This window comes from Ambystoma mexicanum, chromosome 2q (assembly GCF_040938575.1).
Source record: "Ambystoma mexicanum isolate Mex_15411 chromosome 2q, UKY_AmexF1_1, whole genome shotgun sequence".
NCBI lineage: Eukaryota > Metazoa > Chordata > Amphibia > Caudata > Ambystomatidae > Ambystoma > Ambystoma mexicanum.
The window spans coordinates 792,762,505-792,784,074 of NC_090924.1; the positions used below are offsets into that span (position 1 = coordinate 792,762,505).

Sequence of the window (21,570 nt, forward strand, 5' to 3'; positions counted from 1 at the left end):
AAGGGCCTGAGCGGTCCCAGGGAAGGAGTCCCCTTTGAGGGGTGCGATGGAGAACATCGGCCCTACCTTGGGCCTGTTTCAATGTTTCACAAAGTTCTTGAAGTCCTCTGGAGGCAACTTCTGGAAAAGCTCCCTCCACTTGGCTAGTCTGTTCTTCAGTGCTTTTGAGGACAGAGAGTCACACGCTGAACAAGATTGCCAACCGTGGTCTGGGCCAAGGCAACGTAGGCAGAGGGCGTGGTGGTCTGAAGTAGGGAAGAGCCCGTTGCAGGATGGACACCTGCTAAACCCTGTAGAGGTCGACATGAGCCAGGGAGGAGCATGGCGCCTGGAGGACCGAGTACCTGAATGATAAAAAGACAAAAAAGAAGACAAAGAGAAAAAGTATCTGTGCGTGGAATTACATGGCCGAAGCCAAACCCAGGAGCGCTGGTGAATTCAGCCCGTTTCCGTCGATGCGGAAAAGAGTACTGAGGTATGGCGCCGGAGGGCTGAATCAGGTCAGTGCATGCTCCCTGGGCCGCACCCCCGCACGCCTCAAACTTTAAAGGAGAAGGTTTTTTTCTGGTGAAAAAGGTACCGTCTCCCGTCCCTTGGAAGGGACGCCCATACAGTATGGAGGAAAGGGGACGGGATGTAAGAGTATGGTTATGTATTTATATAGTGAATTTATTAAATGAATTTATAAGATTCAAGGATATCGAGTGATAGGAAATGTAATGTAATGTAATTTATGAAACGGAATAATATTGCATAATGGATGCATATTGCATAAAGATGAAATGATATTGCGTACTGGGCACGCAAATTAATTTATGGAATGCAAATTATATTGTTTATTGGGCACGCTAATGTATTTATGGAATGCAATTATATTGTGCAGTGAGCGCGCATTTGTGGTTTATGAAAAGAAGCCCAATGTAATGAAGTTATGTTGAGAATGAGCCGACAGATATTTGTGATTGCTATGATATTTGTACCCTTGCCCATGAGATTGAGGCTATATGGTGAGGTCCATGCCTGATGAATGAAGAGTGTGATGCCCGGATGAACACAGTTACCTGTGTGATAGCCGGATGAGTAAAGTGACCCATATAATGATAATGACGTGGTGAAAGTACCTGTGTGTTACCAGATTAATATAATTACATGTGTGATGTCCGGATCCATATAATGGTTATGACGAGGTGAAAGTACCTTTGTGATACTGGGGAATATTGTTTTTGTGTGGTGCTCGGATGAATATGGTTACCCCTGTAGTGCCAGATGAGTATAATTACTGTGTGATGTCTGGATGAATATAAAGACCTGTATGATAGCAATAACGGGTGGAAGTTATGGCCTATGTTTTTTTTGCGCAATTTTATGGCATGCATGCTACTAGTTCTAATACTTTGACGAAGGCCTGATAAACCTTCCGTCACTGTGTTTTCCTGGCGTGCTGTCCCTTTGGCAGGTACGTTTCTTTTTATGTGCTCTTTGTATTGTCTGTGGCTTTCCTGTAATTTTCCTGCTTTTATATGTTTCTTGGGGGTAGTTGGTGTTCTGTGTGGTTGGTTGTGTTTGGTACAGCTGTGTTGGCAATTCGATTGGACTATTGCAGGTTTTTCTGTGTGGTGAATGGATGGTGGATTGTGAGTGAGTATGCAGATTATGTTTATTGGTATGTTGCAGATGGTTAGTTGGTGTTTATGTGATGGATGAGTTAGTGCTGCAGGCGTGGCAGGCCAGAGTCCCTGAGTGGCAGGCAGGGTGGAAGGTGAATATGCTTAGATGGTGAACGAAAGTGGTATTGAGTGTGGTTTGTGCTTGCAGGTGGCAGCTGTGAGACCTGGGAGTGGCAGTCCTGGGTAGGTGGTTGTTTGGTTATTCTGTGTTGGAGTTAGAATGTTAGGTACGCAAATGTTGATACGCTATAAGGGTTATGAATGTAGTGTGTGTTTGGTGGTTGATGTTTGGTATGGCTCATAGTAAGTTTGTTTTGTCGAGTTTGATGTAGGTTTTAGCAAAAGTGTTTTTATTGTGTAACAAAGGGGGATGTGTAGTATTATTGGGCTTGCATCAGTACATTTATGCAAGCATTAGAATGTTTAACCTGGCTGGAACCTTGATGTGCGCTCAAAGTTCCAGGAGTGACAGTTAAGGATTACAGGATGGTTTAGTATAGCTCCCTACCTCCCTTTCTTATCTGTACCCTGAAACAATAAAGCTACTTCACATTTCTACTTACTTGTGTCAGCGTGCCTCCTGTTTACCTGTCCCTGCTGCCTGGTTTAAATACTACAAAAACCCACAGACAAAGCATTCATGCTACTTTACCATAGGGAACATCTTAACTGGATACAAGTCGCTTGGCTGCATTTGCCTTAGCCAACACAATCTACTGGAAAGAAAAATAAAAAGGAATCAAACAACACTTACTCAATAACGTCATCAATAGTTCTTGAAATAATCTGCTTCACAGTTTCACTGCTATCCTCTGTGATACCCTGCAGGCCCACACTAAAGTAAGCTTCTCTTGTGTTGCCATTATACCTGTAAAAGCAAAAAGGTACTTTAAATGGGCAACCTAGGAATGAATAAAGTGTTGCTGCAGAGCTTACTTCGTCTTGTGCAGTATTTCGTCTTTAGTACAGCCAATGCTGAAAATCAATGCATTTAATTTGAAAAGGCAGCATGGACTCCATTGTCAGATTGCTGCATATGTTGTTCAGACAGCCAATGCCCAGCACAACACGCTTGCCCTGACAAGTACATGTGTAAAACAATGGGGACTGTGACCTTCAGCCGGGGCCACCTGCCTCAATAGTAGGATCAGGTTGCCAGTGCCGTGAAGGGGGATGCAGAGGCCTGGATTACACTAGACCCTCTCCCCCCACACCCCACCCCGCAATCGCCCATGCTCTTGACAGAGCAGGGTGTCACGAGTGAGGGGGTGGTCGAGTTTTCTTCATTTAAGCCAAGGTCGCTACATGCCTCTTCAACACTATCCACCTTCTTTCTCTGATCCCACTTTTGGGGGCATAAGAGACTCGTCCAGACCCCCAACACCTGTATGCCGAAGGCTAGGAGTCTGGAGCAGGGACTGAATGCCATCAATAGTGCAACTGGGTATCGGTGGTGGGGTGGGGGTCTAGCTTTTTTTTTTCTTTTTAAGTTGATGCCAAACCACTTCTGGGGGCATAAAACGCCCAGCCTAAGAACCACAACACCTGTGTACGGAAAGTTGGGGGTATGGAGCAGGGACCAAATGCCCTGAACAGTGGGGTAAAGTAAAACCAAAAAAACAGCACTTACCTTGCAGTTATCAAACCAGGATCAGGAGATAAATGTAGCTTGGAAGACTGTTCATGTTGCAAAGGAAATACAAACAGCTTTCCTGAGCTGCATTCATTTCCTGTTCCCAACTCCGAAAATGCCCATATCACCAACCCTTGCTACATCGGCCAAGTCCATGTTACACTGAGCATGTGAGGCCGGAGACATACTGGATTGGGCTGCTGCTTGCTAGTTGCTGGAACAGGAACCTGATCCTTTTCTATTTTTACACATTTTCAGACAGTGGGTGCACCACCCCTGGACATGCGCGCATGCCCCACAGTTTGAATAACGCTGCTTTAAAGATGATATGTGCAATTGTAATACAAGAAATTCTCTATGAGACAGGCTCTCAGTACCAATAGTCATATGAACTAATCAGTTTCCCCATAAGAAGGAGCAAAAAGGGAAGTAAAGGAGAAGGCTCAGATGAGCAGAAAGTTAGGTCAGGAGTCCAGCCAAAGCAAAAAGAAAGTGTCGAGGGGGCGCTGTCGAGCAGCAAAGAGAATGGCTGCCTGAACGAGAAGCTCCGTGTTAGTCAACATCCTGATCTTTAAAATATCCTCAGAAGTGCTGAACATCTTCCTCATTTAAGCGTCGCAAGAAAGTCAACAGCCCACGGCAGCAGAGAGCGAAAGCTGGACTTGCCGAATGCAATGATGGCGGAGAAAAGGCAGAATGCAAATTCTGCGGTGCAAGACATGCTCAGACGCTGATCCAGACCTCCGGGTCTGGAAGGAGAAGCCCAAACTGTAGACCGGCGCTGCGGCTGCCCGTGGGGGGCGTCTCGACCAAGTGCCTGACCTGTGGCGAGTGGGAGAAGAAACGAAGACCAGCGCGGGACTGGCGAGAAAGGTAACTCTGCTGCCCCGGACTGGAGGACTCCCACATTCAATGCAGGACAAGGCAAAAACACCACTCGGGGAAATCGGAACAGCTGGGCGTCCCCCTCCCCTCCCCACACTACACGCCACTGAAGAGACGGTCGTGTAGAACTAAATGACTCGGGAGGCGCATAGAGAAGGTAATCGGACCATAAAACGTTACACAAGACCGCAGCAATACGCGAGTCACATCGGGTGAATAACCCGACAAAGGCCACAGCAAGTGAAGGCTCCATTGGACACGAAATTGAGGAGCATCTTTACAGCAGCAGCACACAACTCCTAAAACAACGTGCTCATATTCACAGGCCGCTCCTGCTTCTCCCCTGTCTGCGTGGCCAACAGCAATTCAGTGTGAGGCCCCCCAAGTCGATGTGGGACAACACCAATACCAGACAGGGGGAGCATCTCTGTGGCTTCATAATATATAAATGTGGGCAAGGTGCCATCTTAAACCTGAGGAGCCGAGCACCAGACCAGGAGCACGTATCCGGGACGCAGTCTCCCCGTCAAATGCCAAGTCATATAAAACAAAAGACATCTGAAACTGAGAAGGGGGCTCCTTAAATTGTGCAGATCATGAAAAGAGGACCACAACCAAAATTCAAACACCCACTAAGGAAACTGTATTATTAAGTAGGTACCCCCAAAGCGAAAGGGCAAAGAAGGAGCCCTCACCGAAGACACTACGAGACAGGTCTATAGCTGGAAAAAGGGCCAGCAACACCTCTGGTACCCGCGGACTTATCTCCTCTTTTAGACGCAACTACATAGAATGACGAAAGGTGCAAGGAAGAAAAAAGAGCCAATGGACTCATTTACCAGGTCCTAAACCCTCATCGAAGGGACGTCTAACACCTCCCCCGCTACCACCTTGGCCGCGGCCAGCAGATCAGAGAGAACAGACAATCCACAAGGATTTACTATCGGCCATGCAAAGCGGATTCATGCCAGTAAATGTCAAACTGGATGACATTGTTGCAACAATAGGATCACTCATATCCAAGTTAGAAAAGGAGAGCAGACATATAAAAAGAAGCAGAGACCAGAATTGGCAAAGTAGTGGACAAGGTGGGACAACATGACCAAGATACTGCCAGCTTAAAGACAGTACTTAAAGTGAGAGGCAAATGCGAGGACCTAAATTCGCACTCAAGGAGAAACAATACATGTATAGTCGGGGTGCCGGAGGCGGCATGTAAGTGCCCAATGTAATCATTTACTGAGACACTTTTGAAAACCCTATTTGAATTGGGTGTTTCCTCTGAGCACTTCTTGGTGGAACGTGCACACTGCACCTTCGCCCCCGTACCTAGACTAGGCGCCCGCCACGCACAATCATCACCAAGATGCTCAATTACAGAGACTGAGACCACATCCAGAAATTATCAAGAGAGCAAGGGACAGTTAGGGTACGAAACAATATACACATCTACACAGATTTGTCGGCTGGGATACAAACCCAGAGGAGAACCAACGACCCAGTGAAACGATTACTGAGAGCAAGACGGGTCCCATACGCATTGATGTTGCCAGCAAAACTGTGAATTCAAGATGGAGGGAGAGCACACTTTTTTGTGAATCCTACCCATGTCATGAACTAGGTGGAGGTGTCCAACCCCTCCGCGGCAGCCGACAGTGAGGACCAGAACCAAGATCCAAGAATAGAAGGAAGACCAGAGGACTTCGGTGACTGAGTGGGAGAATACACTGTATCCTTAATGCAACAGTTTATGTCAAATGTAGAGGCACGAAAAAGGTGGCTTACATGAAGCATGTACGGAGACACTCAACTTGCAGACCAAGCAATCGTAGCTGCAAACAACGTGCACCTGGGAAGTTCCATGGCTACACAATGGGCACATCAAGTTGGGGTAGATTGTGAGGGTGGTGGGAGGAGGGGGGGGTAGTTTAGAAAGTTGAAGGTTTAGGGGCGAAACCCTGCCTGGGCAGTTTGGAATGCCGCACCAGAACAAGTGGAGGCAGGAATGTTATTTATAAGTTGGCAAACCGGTTCATAGACAGACATGGGAACATATTATGGTTGTCACAAGGAGGTACACTGGTACGGGAAAGCAGAACGACAGCATAAAACAAATGGGTGATTCAATAGGACTGATCTCATGGAATGTGAGGGGTCTTAACAACCCCATTAAAGCCAGACAGGTCGTAGCAAACAGCGAAAGATATTCTCCCAAAATTATGATGCTTCAAGAAACGCATGCATTGGGCTCTAAGCACAATGGGTTTGCACCTAAATGGGGACAACAAAGGCACTACACATCCTACTCATCCCAATCGAGGAAAGTACTCACGCCGATACATAAATCATTGGCTTTCAGTGCTAATGACGTCCAGGTAGACACTGAAGGGAAATCAGTTATCAGATGCGAACTAGCAGGGAAAAAGAATGTTGGTAAACACATATGGTCTAAACATCGATGATCCCGCCTTCTATACACAAATCTCGAGACAGTGTATAGGCGTATTATAAATGCCATATCAGATCCAGTGCCAGACAACGAGGACTCACAGCAACTGCTCAAACGATTCAACAAATAATTACCTTGTATGAATTAGTGGATGTATCGAGAGAGGAACACCCAGAAGTAAACAAATACACATTACTCGTCAGTCCATGACGCAATGTCCCGGATTGACTACTGGTTGATGTCAGCGACACTGATGCAAAGGATGCAGGGCGCCACGTACCCCATCAAGCCAATCACCAACCACAATGCACATTACATTGAGTATGACACCTAAGCCTCTACCACTATGGTGGATGTCTCCACCGGCCCTATCAGCTGCCACTCTGATATCAGCCTTACATGAAGAAATACAGATATTCTTTAAAACTAACGGGGCACAGTCCCACAATATACAAAAATATGGTAAACATTTAAAGTGTGGTTACGGGGAACAGCGATTTCGGTTACATCTGGGATCCTAAAGAATACCATGAGGGAATTATAGCAGGAACTGCACAGGCTCGAAAACGAGTATGGCAACACAGGGGACAGGGCCCTTCTGGGAATCATTAAAGGGAACCTACTGAAGTTCTGTGAACTGGCGGATCAAGAAATGCACCTTACAATGGCGCTGGCTCAAGCTTGTAGATACGGGGAGGAAGATCGGCCCGGCCGCTATCTGGCCGGAGTGATCCTGTGCTATCGAAGCTCGCAGACCATTGCAGGCATAGAGAGTGAGGAGAGACAGTTACTAACTAAAATGCAAGTCAAATGAAATATTTGAGAAATACTGTAAGAAATTATACGCTAGAACAGACACTTGTACCCAGGAGAGCGTCAACCAGTACCTAGCGGAGACAGCACTCACTACCATAGGCAAAGAAGTCCGTGAGGCAGTGACATTAGAAGAAATAAATGAAGCCATCTCCTCACTGGCCTCGTGCAAAGAACAGGGCGTCGACGATGGAATTATACAAGATATACAAGGACATCATAGCCCCATGCTTACTTAAGCTATGGGGGAATCTTATGCCAATGGCACCTGCGTGGGAGCGAGGGGCCAATGGGCCCCTCTACTGTCACTTCTCAGTACCGAACTTGGACCAAGTGCCTCTAAGTGGTGGGTACGCCCCTTGCCCTTAGGCGATACTAACTTTTAGTTATATTCGCGCAGATGGGACCACCGAGCAGGACACATTGCATCCATTTTCTGTACCCCCTTTCGACTCCATCTTGGTAACTAGGCCTCACTGCGATAGTACAAAACGCATCTCTCCCCTTTGCCCGCCGCCGCAGCTCGGAGCACATAGCCCCCACCCTCGTCCCCACACCAACAGGAAAACTCTGCGGCTCCGTTCTCACGCTGAGGCCGGAGCTGCTTGCAACAAATAATGAATGTAAGACATCCCTTTTCCTGTGAGATCACTGTCCTGCATGTGAACCGACATGAGCCAAGCACAGAGCTCGTCCATCTCCACAAAAGTGTCCTTGCCCTCTTACCCTCGCAAGTCGAAACTTATTGCCATTCTAACCCTTGCTCCTAGCAAGGCATCCCTTTCATGTGCCAGACTGCCAACCTCGCTATGAAGCCCACCCAACAGACCCCCCCAGCTAACATTAGACCCTGGTGCAGTATATCGTGCACAGTACTAACAAATGCCACATACCTGAGATTCTTGTGAGACTAACCCTATAGTTCAATGACAGTATTATAGTGGTCAAGGCTCTTAAATCTGTGACCTGCGTAACCCAAATGTGTAGATGGTGTAAGCCCTTGAGTGATTTGTATAACGACATGATACACTACTAAGAGTCTTTTGATCAACTGTTATTTAGTGCATGCCTTATTCAGAATGTATTTTCTTAGCTTAGATAGTGACCATCGTGTTTCACAGCGACCTGACCTTCACCGATCCGGAGCACAATGTCTGACGTCAATCCTCCCGCCAACCAAGCAACCAACCCGGAGGAAGAGATGATGCCCACACCTAACTCACCACCACGGCTGACCAATCCTGGGGCCAACGTAGCATCATATGTCAAAAATGTAGATGTACTATATAAATGTGTTGTAACTTTAATGTAGTCAGAGCGCTCTCTGAGATCTAGATAAACCGTCCTTGGAACTCTCGCAGCCTGCGCTTTTGTGCCTTATTCCCTGTCCAGGGAGTGTCTGTCTTATTCATCTTTACACGTGTTAATCAGGGTGGGCACAAACATTTGGTGACCCCCTGCGACGTGATCGGAGAGGTGCCTCGAGGCCGGCGCCGAGATCCGGGTCGCCCCCCAGCAAAACCATCGCCTCTGCGGCCGACCAACCTGCGCACACTACAAAGAAGGATCAAGGGTTCCCGGTTGAAGAAAACCCGACTGAAAAGCTGCTTGCTGAGGCGGGCCACGGCTTGGTTGGGGTGCGAGCCTGACTCGGGTCGGACTGCGAGCGGCGATCCTCGGGTCACCTGACTGAACACGCGCGTGCAGGTTGCGAAGGTTACGAAGGAAAGGTAAGGGGGAAATAGGTGGGACAGGTGGTAACGGGTAGCAGGGAAAGAGTAGGGCCTGTGTGAGTGATGATGAGGCTTTTCTGATCTATTCTTTATATGGCCATTAGGTTTTGGTATGAAGTGAAGAGAAAAAAGAGAAGTGGTATCCTAGCCCGAACGGGGTAGAAGGCGGCGATGCGTAGCATTGTCTCATCCAGTGCAGAATAAATAAGTGAAGTTACAGAGAAAATAGTAGGAGTCTCGTATATTGAGTAGACTCGGAGTAGTTATTTAGAACATTCTTTTTCTGGGTACGAAAGGATTCTTGGAAAAGAGTAAGAGGGTGTAAGAGGTGGGGAGTGAATGAGAAGAGTAGGTGAAACGGGAAAGGGAGTGGGAAAAAAGGGAGCAACGGGGAAGAAAACGCACACAGGTAGTGCATGTGCATGATAAGTGTTATATGTGCTTTTATGTTCTGTCCATTTTTTGTCAAGGATATCCAAGTACTGTGATTAATTTGTGGTTAAAGTGGCAAACTATGCAACAATGAACTGTTGAATTTCACCATGCAATAACTAAAAGGTTAACGTTGAAAGGGGGGATGATAGATATATATATCTTGATACATATATATACATACAAATTACAAGTACTTGACAAAGTTCGTGATATATTATCCAACTGGTGAAGAAGTGATTAAGTGGGAAGGGAGGTCAAAAGTTAAGTACAGACAGAGGAAGGGAAGGAAACACATCATCATGGGAGGAATAACACCACTAGCACCTTCCGTTATACAGTGAGAAAGTACAAAAATATCATGATCAATGGTTGACGGAGATAAAAGGGGACAGTGTGACACCAATCTGGCCAGAAGGTGGGTCATTCGACAAAAGAGTATTTGTTACGCTCACCTGGCTCCCACAGGGGCGTCGGTCGGACCCGGACATCTGCGGTCTCCACCCACGTGATGCGTAGTGCAGCGATGACTGACTGGATCTGCCCTCCTAATCTTGTCTGCTTAACCCGTAGAAATATTCTCCTGCAAGTGGAGAGATGGATTTAGCCACTTGTGGATTCAAGTGATGGCACCCCCACAGTCCTCCCCAACTAATCACCTCCGAAATGCCCTCACAGCAATCTCACGTTATATTCTTGAAAGATGAGCTCTCCATCCTGTGTGGATTTGCAGGGGCGCGTCGATTCCAGTTACTTCACTGGTTTGAAGGCTCGGGAGAGTTCCGGAGAGTATTGACTCGGAGGTTCCTGGTGAAGACCAGTAAGTATTAAGTTCATAGAGTTCAATATGTCCAATGTTCACTCTTGTTCCCCCCTTCCTTCCTTGTCTTGCAGCTGGCTTGTGAAAAGATGCTCTTGTGGCAGCTGGTGGCGCTCAGGTAAGAGTCTGTATTACCCGGCGCTGTCCGGTAAATGTTGCACGTGGAAAACGTGTTGTTTTGTCTCTCTTTACAGATGCTGCATGTGAAAATATGGAGATTCACGAAAGGATGCCTCCGGTGGTAAATCAGGTAAGTCTATGGTGGTAAGAATTATATTTGTTGGTTCCCTCGGCTCACCTTGTGGTTTTCTTTTGTCTCCTAGGTGACGAAGTACGGCGAAGAAATGATGGAGGCAGCGCCGACCCGAAGGATGCTGTGAAGACTGGTGAGTATGGCGCGGCGCTGCAGCTGGAGGTGCGGCGCGTGCAGAAATGTTCTTTACAGGTCCGCAGACGAGATGGATCCAGAATCAGGTGTGGAATTGAAATATGTTTTTTTCTCTAACCTTGTCCCTTTCTTTCCTCTTTGTTTTAGGAGCTCCGGATTCGAGGCGGGCGTGGCAGAAGACTGGATGCAGGCTGCAGGCACAGTGAGCGTTACGCTGCTGGATGCAGAATAACGCGAAGCGTGTGTTGCTAGTCGGGCGTGGTTTAAATAGCCTCAAAAGTAGTCCCTAGAACCACAACCGAGTAAAAAATAGCCCCTGTAGAAAAATAGTCCCTTTCAGGCTTCATGTTGGATTGGAGTCATTTGCAGCATGGTTTGCCTGAGGTAAGTAATGACTATGAGCCTGGCGCCTTAGGCGCCAGGACTGAACCCAGATAGCCCCTAGCCAGGGCTGCTGAGGTTTTACTAAATGTCTAGATGCCTGCTCCCGGGGCTAGGCATCATGACAGTATTAGATCTAGTATATACACACTTGTTAGCAAGGTATAAGGGGAAACAATTGAAAAACAGAAGGGAAGTACTAGACCTATGGCGAATGTTTGAGGAAGTTGCACCTGCAGCAGAGGTAAGCAAGGAGAAGGGGAATGAAACACAGAGAACACAGGAAGAGGTAAGTGGAACACCAAAGGGCGAGTGCACAACCACTACAGCTGAAGGCGATGCAACGAAAATATACCCTCTTATGTCCAGACCAGCAGTAGGATGTAGTGAGCCCCTGTCCGTACCAGCATGTCCAACTCCTACACCTACAACAGGAGCAGTTGCCACAGCACCACCCCCTTATGATAAAGGATGTTTGTATGGCCCAACAAGCGCACCCCCCGTGAATTTAGCACAGATCACTGGAGAATTAGACCACCAGCTAGCACATGCACAGATGGAGATAACGCGGCTACGAGCATTATGCGATAGGAGCCAGATGCTGCCAGGAGGAGGAGAGGTGCCACCATTATCTATAGCGGATCTAACACCAACATTAAGCACAGCAGGAGAAATGGTGCAAGCGATCTCAGAGCCAGCGCGGTCAGTATCATCACAACGAACACGCATACCACAAGGGCAAGAGAAGGAGTGGTGGTCAGGGGAGTTCCTATTCCATCTAAATGACAAACCCGTGAGGATTATACACCCACCTACCCCAGAAAGTGAGAGAGGAGAAGGATGTGAAGGAAACAATGAGCAAGAATCAGAAATAGAAGAAGTGTGGAGTGACTTAGATGAATATGAAGAGGCAGCTGCCGAGACAGGGTCCCCACTGCCAAACCGCCGGTACCCAGACACACCATCGCCACCACTATGGCAGGGTAGGTTAAGACAGCGAGAGGGAAATATGATGGTAAGTAAGACAAAGAAAGGTGCGGTAGTAAGATAGGGAAGAAACACAAGTTGCAAATGCCATTGATACATAAAGGAGCAGGTAGGCCACATTACATTCCGTGGGCACAAATGGACAAAAACAACTGGCTAAAGGTCCTCCCCCCACTGTCGGGAGGGGCCGGGAAATGGATACACGCCTTTGAGAAAAACACAGCAGGAGTGCTGCTAGCAATAGAGGATTGGGAAGAGCTTATTAGTGTCAGCAATCGGTGACCAAGCAGACGCAGTGTGGGAAAGAGCCGGATTCCCTGGAGCAACAATGAGTTGTGATCGCCATGATTGATCGGCGTTCAATAATGTTCGAGCACAGGTATGGGATGCATTGAGGTGCACGTTTCCAGATATTCCAGATTTACATTTAGTGATGCAGTGTACAATGGAGGAGAACGAGGATCCTACGCAATTCATACTACGGGTGTAGGATTTATATAGAAGTGAAACTGGCACGGCGTGGAACCAGTCCACTGCCTTGTTTTATTTTATCATCAAGAAGGGGCTCCAGAAGGAGGTGCAGAAGGCCTTGGACAAAATAGCTGGGATAGAAGCCAAGGGCTGGCCTGAAATACAGAGTATAATTGTGCACCACTGCAGGAGGATCAAAGAAAGAAAATGAGATAGAACAAAAAAGGCTGGCAGACGGGTCGAAGCTGGTACAGAACAAATTAGTGAAGGTCGCCGCTGTCAACGCCAGCACAACCACAGACCGAGAAAACGAGGGGGAGGAAGGAGCAGGGAACAGACCAGCAACAATAGCAGCACTACGGGCTAGAAGAGGGCCGGGACAGTGGAACAGAGAAGAGCAATACGGTGGACAACAGTGGCAAGACCGACCGGCAAGAGGAAGAGGTGGGTACCGTGGCCAGAGAGGGGGGGGTTTGGAGGTATGGGAAATAGGGGATTTGGCGGCCAAAGAATGAGAGGCGGACCCCAAGGGTCGTGCTGGAACTGTGGGAGATGGGGACACTACTCTAGAGATTGTAGGATGCGGTCTTCAGGGTATTTCCAGGGGCAACAGCCCATGGAGAACGAACAAGGTTGGGGGTGTCCGCACCCAGGTAGCCCCTACGGGCTACCAATGGGAAGTGGGAGACAACAAGACTACTGCTATAACGAACCTCAGGTAGAGCAAGGACAGCAACCACCACCATAACCAATGGCAAGACAAAATGCAGTGGGAAGCGTGACCAGTAATTGTTATTCAACATCTGCGAACGGTGCACCTGCACCGTACCGCAGCGTGACAGTGATCGGAGATAATGTCTTCTCCGTGCCAGGGCAAGAAAGACATTCAGATTAGGACAGCCCACAAGGAACACTTGCGTGTCCAGTCCTATCCACCACCCTATGTGCAGAAGAGGAACCACTAGTGGTGAAAGGGGCCCCTGGGGGTCCCTCGTGCTATGGAAACGAGGCAATAACCATACACGAAAAGATGCGCCAGACACGAGGTTCAAATTCCCAATGCTAGGGTTTATTGCAAGCAAAAAATAGTATCAATTGGCCAATTCTGATCTCACGCCCCGCGACGTGAGTTTCCTAGACCTCGAGGGACGCAAGAGAGTGAATTACGTACATCAGTTACATATATACAAAATGCATATCATACAATCAGCAATGTCATGTTTAACACCCCTCTTTATTAAGTTCCTTTGAACTCGGGATGACGATGGACATTTCCGACGAGTATGACGATTATGACACTTTCGATGTCTATTCTAGTAACAATGTGCAATTAGAAAGTGCGGAGGCATCTTTTAGTTGTTGAACAGAACACAGTGGTTCTGTTCTTGGAAGCAAGCTGCACACGGGGGAAGAGCCATATTCCAAGCTTTGCTATCTATGAGTTACTATTCGTGTCCTAGGAGCCGACACGTTCTAAAGGGTTTTGCGAAGGGGGGCCGTAGGAAGAGCATAATTCAAGCCTTTAGCTGTTTTATTCTAACATATTCTACCATCGTACGAGACTGGCTGGCAGCTGTGGAGTGATTAAATGCCCTGCAGCTCTCTCCCAAGGCTACAGAGAGGGAGCGTGGGCATTCCTCTCTGGGCTACTCATGAGGAGTTTCAACAAACTCTTCAGTCCCGCGACCTTGTCCTTTCATATTCAGACAACAATGTTAACAGTTGAGCAGAGTAAGCAGAATCCGCAAGAATTGCAAGCTGCAAAGCAGTTTTTAGACAGAAAGCAATGAGCAATGGTTAACAAGCAAAATGGCGATTCTTGCTACATTTAAAATGGCCGCTCGTTGGTCAAGCATAGCAGTTTATATTTCTATAATTCGGTGCATAATACGTTTGGCCCACGGCCATCAAGTTACGTCTATCATTCAAATGAAGGGTATTCCTTTTTCCAGATTGACATTGGGGGCAGAGATAGGAAATAAGCAGTTTATCTTCATGGTAGACTCTGGAGCACAGAAATCATGCCTTATGGAAGGGCGGTTTCCGCTCTCAGGCAGGAATTTAGAGACACAGGGGTTCTCTGGGGCTATTTTAAAAGTTCCTTACACTAAAGATCTTGATATAACGGTGGGGGGTAAAACCGTGTGCACACCCTTACTGTACCACGAAGACGCGCCAATAAATCTGCTGGGTAGAGATTTGTTAAGCAAATTGAATATGACAATCTCTTTTACAGAAGGAGGAATAGTGTGCTCAATACTGGGAGTGTGCCCAGTACGAGCAATGTTGATGATCAGCACAGTGATGAATGAATGAAGTTGTGGTGCGAGGGGTACCCATTGATATAAGCATGTTCATATATGGTATCAAGGTGTTGTCACGGGTGGTGCCAGAAAGAACGAGAAAAGAATGGAGAACACCATCAGATTTCATATTTCGCCCAATTGCACACACAGACATTGTACCAGGCACGATAATGTCCATACACATTGAGGCAGTTCAAGTATCCAGTAAACGTATTGTGGTCATAGGACTGGACACGCAGGGGTGCGAGTGGAGGACTGTGTTATGCAAAGACCCAAATGTAATGCTACGAGACATAACAGATGAGGAATTGTTCACTGATGGTGAGGATGATGGAGAAATAATAATGGAAATAAGCATACCATGTGATATTATGGTCCAATACAGAGAGGTATATAACCCATTGATGAAAGCGCCACTAACTATATTTGAGGAAGACATGACAAAAGTAGCACCTAAAATTTGGACTACCAAGCCTCACGATGTAGGGCTGCTGCATGAGGGGACACCAATAAAAATAAAACTCAAACCAGGTGCAATTCTGCCGAGAGTAAAACAATATCCCATATCAAAAGGAAGCGGAGGAGGGAATTAAAGAAACGATAAATGCACTCCTGAAACAAGGCATTATAGTGCCATCAACCTCCCCATGCAATACAGCGATTTTTCCGATCAAAAAGGCAAAGGGAGGGGCGTGGAGGATGATCCAGGATCTCCGCCCACTCAATGACATCATTCAAAAAGAGTTCCCTCTATTCCCTAACCTGGCATCAATACTGTGTAGTGTGCCAAAAGAATCAACATGTTTTACTGTAATTGATTTGAAAAACGCCTTCTTCTCAATACCCCTTGACCCAGGATCCCGATATCTGACAGCATTCACATTAGGGAGCAACAGGTATGAACATTGCAGACTCCCACAGGGATATTGCGAAAGCCCCAGCATTTTTAACAGGGTATTGCGGGAAGACATTGGAAACATAGATGTAGAGAGCACCATCATTCAATATGTAGACGATTTGCTCGTCTGTAGCCATACAGAAGAAAAGTATCGAGAAGACTCGATAACACTACTGAATGTGCTAGCTGCCAAAGGATACAAGGTAGACAAAGGGAAATTGCAATACTGCCTTGCCGAAGTTGTATACCCCGGACAGCTGATATCAAAAGATGGGAAGCAAATACTCCCAGACCGAGCAGCTGCTATACGCAACATAATAATACCAAAAACTGTGAAATACATGCAAAAATGTCTTGGCATTTCTAATTATTGCCGAGCTTGGATCCTTGATTATGCGGCATACACACGCCCCTCACTACAAGCATTAAAAGAAGCACAGAAGAATAGGGCGACAATAAAATGGACGCAGGAAACGATAACACAGTACTCGAAATTAAAAGACCTTATCGCAGACGCCCCAGTCCTCGCGAACCCAGATTATGAGAGGGAATTTTTCTTGTTTTCCCAGTGCAATGGGACACTGATGATAGCAGTACTAACACAGAAGACATCACTAGATCACAAACCATTGGCTTACTACAGTGGGACATTAGATCCAGTAATGCAAGGTCATTTCGCGTGCAAACTGGCCCTCGCAGCTGCGGCCTTCGCGATTGAAAAAAGTGCCACCATTGTCATGGGATGTTCGGTAACGCTATATGCGAAGCATTCCTTGTTCGCCATCCTTGAGCGAACAAAATCAACACTAACGACCCAACGAGCAACAGCATATGAAGTAATAATTCCAAGCCCTAACGTACACGTTGTGAGGTGCAAAACAGTAAACCCCGCAACATTTATTACAGAGCCATGCACGACAGAGGACATGCAAGAACACGATTGTGCCACATATGAGGAGGAAGGTGACGACATCCCTAAAGCAAGTGAGAATACCCTACAGGAGGGAGAAATATACTTCATAGATGGGTCAGCATCAATAGACCCCAAGACAGGAGAAAAACACGTTGGAATGGTGGTAGTGCGCATGGAGGAAGATGAATATGAGACAATTCTGCAAAAGCGCCTTCCATCCCATTATTCGGCACAGGCGGCAGAATTAACTGCATTGATTAAAGCACTGCGCACTGCTAAAGGCTGCGCAGTGACAATATACTCAGACTCAGCCTATGCAACTACCACAGTGCACTCAGGGCTGTCACGGTGGCGTAGAAGGGGATTCAGGAGAACAGATGGTTCTCCAGTACAGCATGCAAAATTGTTCAATGAGCTGATAGATGCATTAGCAGTACCATCAGTAGTGGCAGTGGTGAAGTGCCAAGCCCATACCAACACCATAGACGCAATCTCATTGGCAAATGCGGCAGCCGACGCAGCCGCGAAGGAGGCCTCGTATTTCAATATGACACCGACACTGGAGTGCATCACAAAAGCAACCACGATAGACCCACGGGAGGAACCATACAATAATACCCCAATAGCACAGATAATAGAGTTACAAAAATGTGCGTCCCAAGAGGAGCAAGAGCTGTGGAGCAAATGGGGATGTACACAATCAGCCACAGATCTCATTTGGAGACAAGAGACAACAGGGAAGGTTGTAATGGCCATAGAGTTACTGGAAATAGCATTCCAGCAGTTGCATTTCCCCAGCCATATAGCAAAACACCACATTTCTGCAGACATCCAACAACACTGGTTGGTCCCCAATTTACAAGAACACCTGTCAAAATTCATTGTGGAATGCATAACATGCCAAACATAATTCTGGAAGGACATTAAGAAGACTGCGTGGCACTTTGCCCCGACCAAAAGGACCATTTAGAAAGCTCCACATAGACTATGCTGATATGGGAGAGCGGTGCAAGTTATTTGATTGTGGTGGTGTGCCCCTTTTCAAGGTGGGTGGAAGCAGGCCCATGCGCCCACCCAGACGCGAAATGTGCGGCCACATTCCTCGTGCGGGAGGTGTTTTCACGATGGGGGATGTGCGACGTCATTAGATCAGATAATGGCACGCACTTTGTGAATTACCTCTTATGGAAGTGACATCACTTTTGGGGGTGAACACAAATTATGCTTGATTTATCACCCAATGGCGAATGGGATGGTCGAAAAGATCAACGGGCTACTAAAGGGTAAGTTGTCTAAATTGTGTAACACATTGAAGAAGAACTGGGTTTATTGCTTGCCCCTAGCACTGTTCCAACTCAGGACACAGCCGTGCAAAGACCACCACCTAAGCCCTCACGAAATTGTGACTGGGAGACGAATACACACACACCAGTATCCCCAATCAGAAGAGCCTTGGATGCGCACAGGGCTGCCACAGTGCTGGGGGAAGAGTTCAAGGAATACCTAACTCAGTTAACACGCGCATTACGTAGCATAGCTCGACAAATAGCACCGCCTTTTACTGAAAATGTGATGACTGATACTACTACACTGGCTGCAGACAGTTTAAGTGGGCCACTAATGCCGGGGGCATATGTGCATGTCCGCAGCTTTGTGAGAAGGTGGAATTCACCCAGATTTCATGGCCCCTACGAAGTCATTTATAGTACCCCCACCGCGGTGAAAGTGAAGGGATTGAAGTATTGGGTGCACTTATCCGATGTGAGGAGGGCACACAGTAGTACAATCCCCCCAGAGGAGCAAGACAGCGTCACTGGGACCACAAACGAGGTCGTAGGAAAATAACAAAAGAGTCAGTAAAAGAAGCCTGACTGAAAATAATGATTAAATGTGAAGTTGAACAAGACTGTAAATAATTGTATACATTATGATGACTTAACAAATTTATATCGCCCCTCCAGGTGAACAAGGGCCCAACGACCCACGATCGGAGAGAGTGAATTAAGGTTAGATAGCGATAGGGTCGCCATTAGGGCTAAAAGGTTCAGTGATGTTGAATGCATTTTGAAGTGTGCTACAATTTTTATGTCGGTAATGGAGGTTTTTGCAGCATGGTATTACACCCTTTTATCTCTTGTCGATGACATGCAACGGGGAGGGAGCGGGGCTAACTTGATAAGGGAAGGATCACAAATGATATGGACTGGGGTAAAAACAATATGGCAGGAGTCACATGGACTTAATGTTAACCAAACAGATGGAGTGCACCCCTCAGAGCACATCACTGTAGAATCAACAAGTGTGTCAATGTTACGTTTCAATGTAAATACGAGTGATGCTTATGGATATAACAAATATGATGGAGATTATTATTGGACAAATGATTTAATTCACACTAGTATTAATGCACAAACAACCATACACTCTACCTCGTACCAAATTGCTGCTACTGATGATGATACATATGCCATATTGAATAGTAATGATACAACATGGGCTGGCATACTTCCGATAGATTACAAAAGGGTGAAAAACAGTGATCAGGAAGGGAGGAGGAGGAGGAGGAAGAAGGAGGAGGAGGAGGACAAGGAGGACGAGGAGGAAAAGGGGGCCGGAAGGGAAAAGATACAACATTTATCACAACCTGGGATTAGATGAAATAGAAGATCCCCGCCACCATGATTAATCAAATAAATGGTATTCTGAAATGAGTGCCACGGCGAAGCAAGCAACAAATGAGAGCTGCTACGTCTGTTCACTCATCCCACACGCATCAGGAACACCGAAAATGTTAGTACCGCAGGAAGTGCCCTTGTCGGAGGCCCAATGTTTGATTCATCTGGTTCTATGCAGAATAAAGAGCACATTCCAGGCGCACACTGTCACATTGGAAAAGCTGGAGAACGAGAAAAAATGCACAAGCCGACGCCAAGGAGTAGTTTGCCTTGAAGAACCATTTCTTGTCATCAAGGGGACACGGTTTGCAGACAATAAATGGCACGAAGAAACAATACAATGCAAAGCAGAAGCGCTTTGAGGCCTACCAAATGACACTTTCCAATGGATAAAAGGGGCATGTAACCACATCTGGTCGCAACACGTCGCAAAGCTAAAGAAGAAGTGCCACATGAACTGTGTTTCCGTGGGGAAGGAAAGTTAAACATGGGAGAAGCAAGGAAATGTAACAAGAAGGTAATAATTCCCGACATGAAGAAAGGCACAGCGGCACTAATGGACATGTACTGGATTTGCGGCAAGCAAGCTTACCTGCACTTCCATGCATCGTGGAAAGGAACTTGCGCTTTAGCGACCCTCCACACAGCCCTGATGGTAATACCAGAGAGCAACATCCAAAGGGCAGCAGAGCAACCGGCGGGCATATCAGCAGCAGAGCAATGGGCTGGCATATCGGCAGCAGGGCAATCGGCTGAACCATCGACAGCGCCCTAACTAACGCCAACAAAAGGTCCAGCATATGAATTATTGTCAGAATATAAACTAAAGAGAAGATTGACACGAAGTAAAAGATCCTCCAATTACATCTCATCCGAATCATCGAAACTACTTGCTGAGATCCTGCAGAAATACAAGCTCTTTTCATCAGCAGAGACATTCTTTGCCTCACTTCTCCCCCCTGGACTACAAGCACGAGCAAACGCCAAATGGTTGCAGATCGTGTGCTGGGAACTCATTCAATTGGCTAACGACACTGAAGAGGGGTTCACGTGATAAAAATAGAACTCCGTGCGTTGCGCCTAATGACAATGCAAAATCGATATGTCCTTGATCTCCTCACGGCGATGGACGGTGTTGTTTGCCGAAAAATTTGGGGGGGCGTGTTGCACATTCATGCCAACTGAGGACGCTGATAACGGAACACTCTCCCATGTGATAAACGCAGTACACAACCTAGGGGAAAGGATGAGAGCGGAAGGAGGAGCAGAGGAAAGTACATGGTTCGACAACTTGTTCAGCTGGATTCCATCATGGGTAAATGTGGCAATGAAAATACTGATCCCCATCATCGTTTTTGTGCTCTTACTCTTTTGTGTGTGCCAACTGGGACTGCGGTGTTGTGAGAAAAGCATGCCAACCTCGGCTATGATGATGGTGACAATGGGCCGACCAACAACGGTAACTACCATGATAGATGCACAAATGCAAACAGGGGAGTACACCAAACCACAGTACAGAATGACAGCAATTTACAGGCAACATGGGGACATTGTGGATAATTTGCACAGATGTCTAGATCTAGATGGGGATGGAGGTATTTACTTAATGTGTACCCCAGATGAATATGCCAGAAGAGGGACTAGAAGCGTCTGCAGAGCTTGGATGCCCATAAAAGGTACCCCTGCATGGGACAAGGCGGTGGCAGAGGTTGAGTACTACCGAAGGGAAAATGAAAAGAATAAAAAGTAGAAGAATTTGTTACTTTAGATGTAACGAACGGGGGGAATGTGTGGGAGCGAGGGTCCAATGGGCCCCTCTCTACCGTCACTTCTCAGTACCAAACTTGGACCAAGTGCCTCTAAGTGGTGGGTACGCCCCTTGCTCTTAGGCGATACTAACTTGTTATATTCGCGTAGATGGGATCACTGAGCAGGACACAGGGCATCCATTTTCTGTACCCCCTTTCGACTCCATCTTGGTAACTAGGCCTCACTGCGATAGTACAAAACGCATCTCTCCCCTTTGCCCGCCGCCGCAGCTCGGAGCACATAGCCCCCACCCTCGTCCCCACACCAACAGGAAAACTCTGCGGCTCCATTCTCACGCTGAGGCCGGAGC

At 47.0% G+C, this 21,570-nt stretch overlaps 1 protein-coding gene across 1 annotated transcript in view; it reads right to left on the reverse strand.

The window, feature by feature from the left end:
- PITRM1 (pitrilysin metallopeptidase 1) overlaps positions 1-21,570 on the reverse strand; it is a 1,609,076-nt gene that overhangs the window by 1,176,129 nt on the left and 411,377 nt on the right. Inside the window, exon 11 of the mRNA XM_069648021.1 lies at positions 2,422-2,535. Coding sequence (XP_069504122.1) covers positions 2,422-2,535 — 114 coding nt within the window. The remainder of the gene's footprint in view (positions 1-2,421; positions 2,536-21,570) is intronic.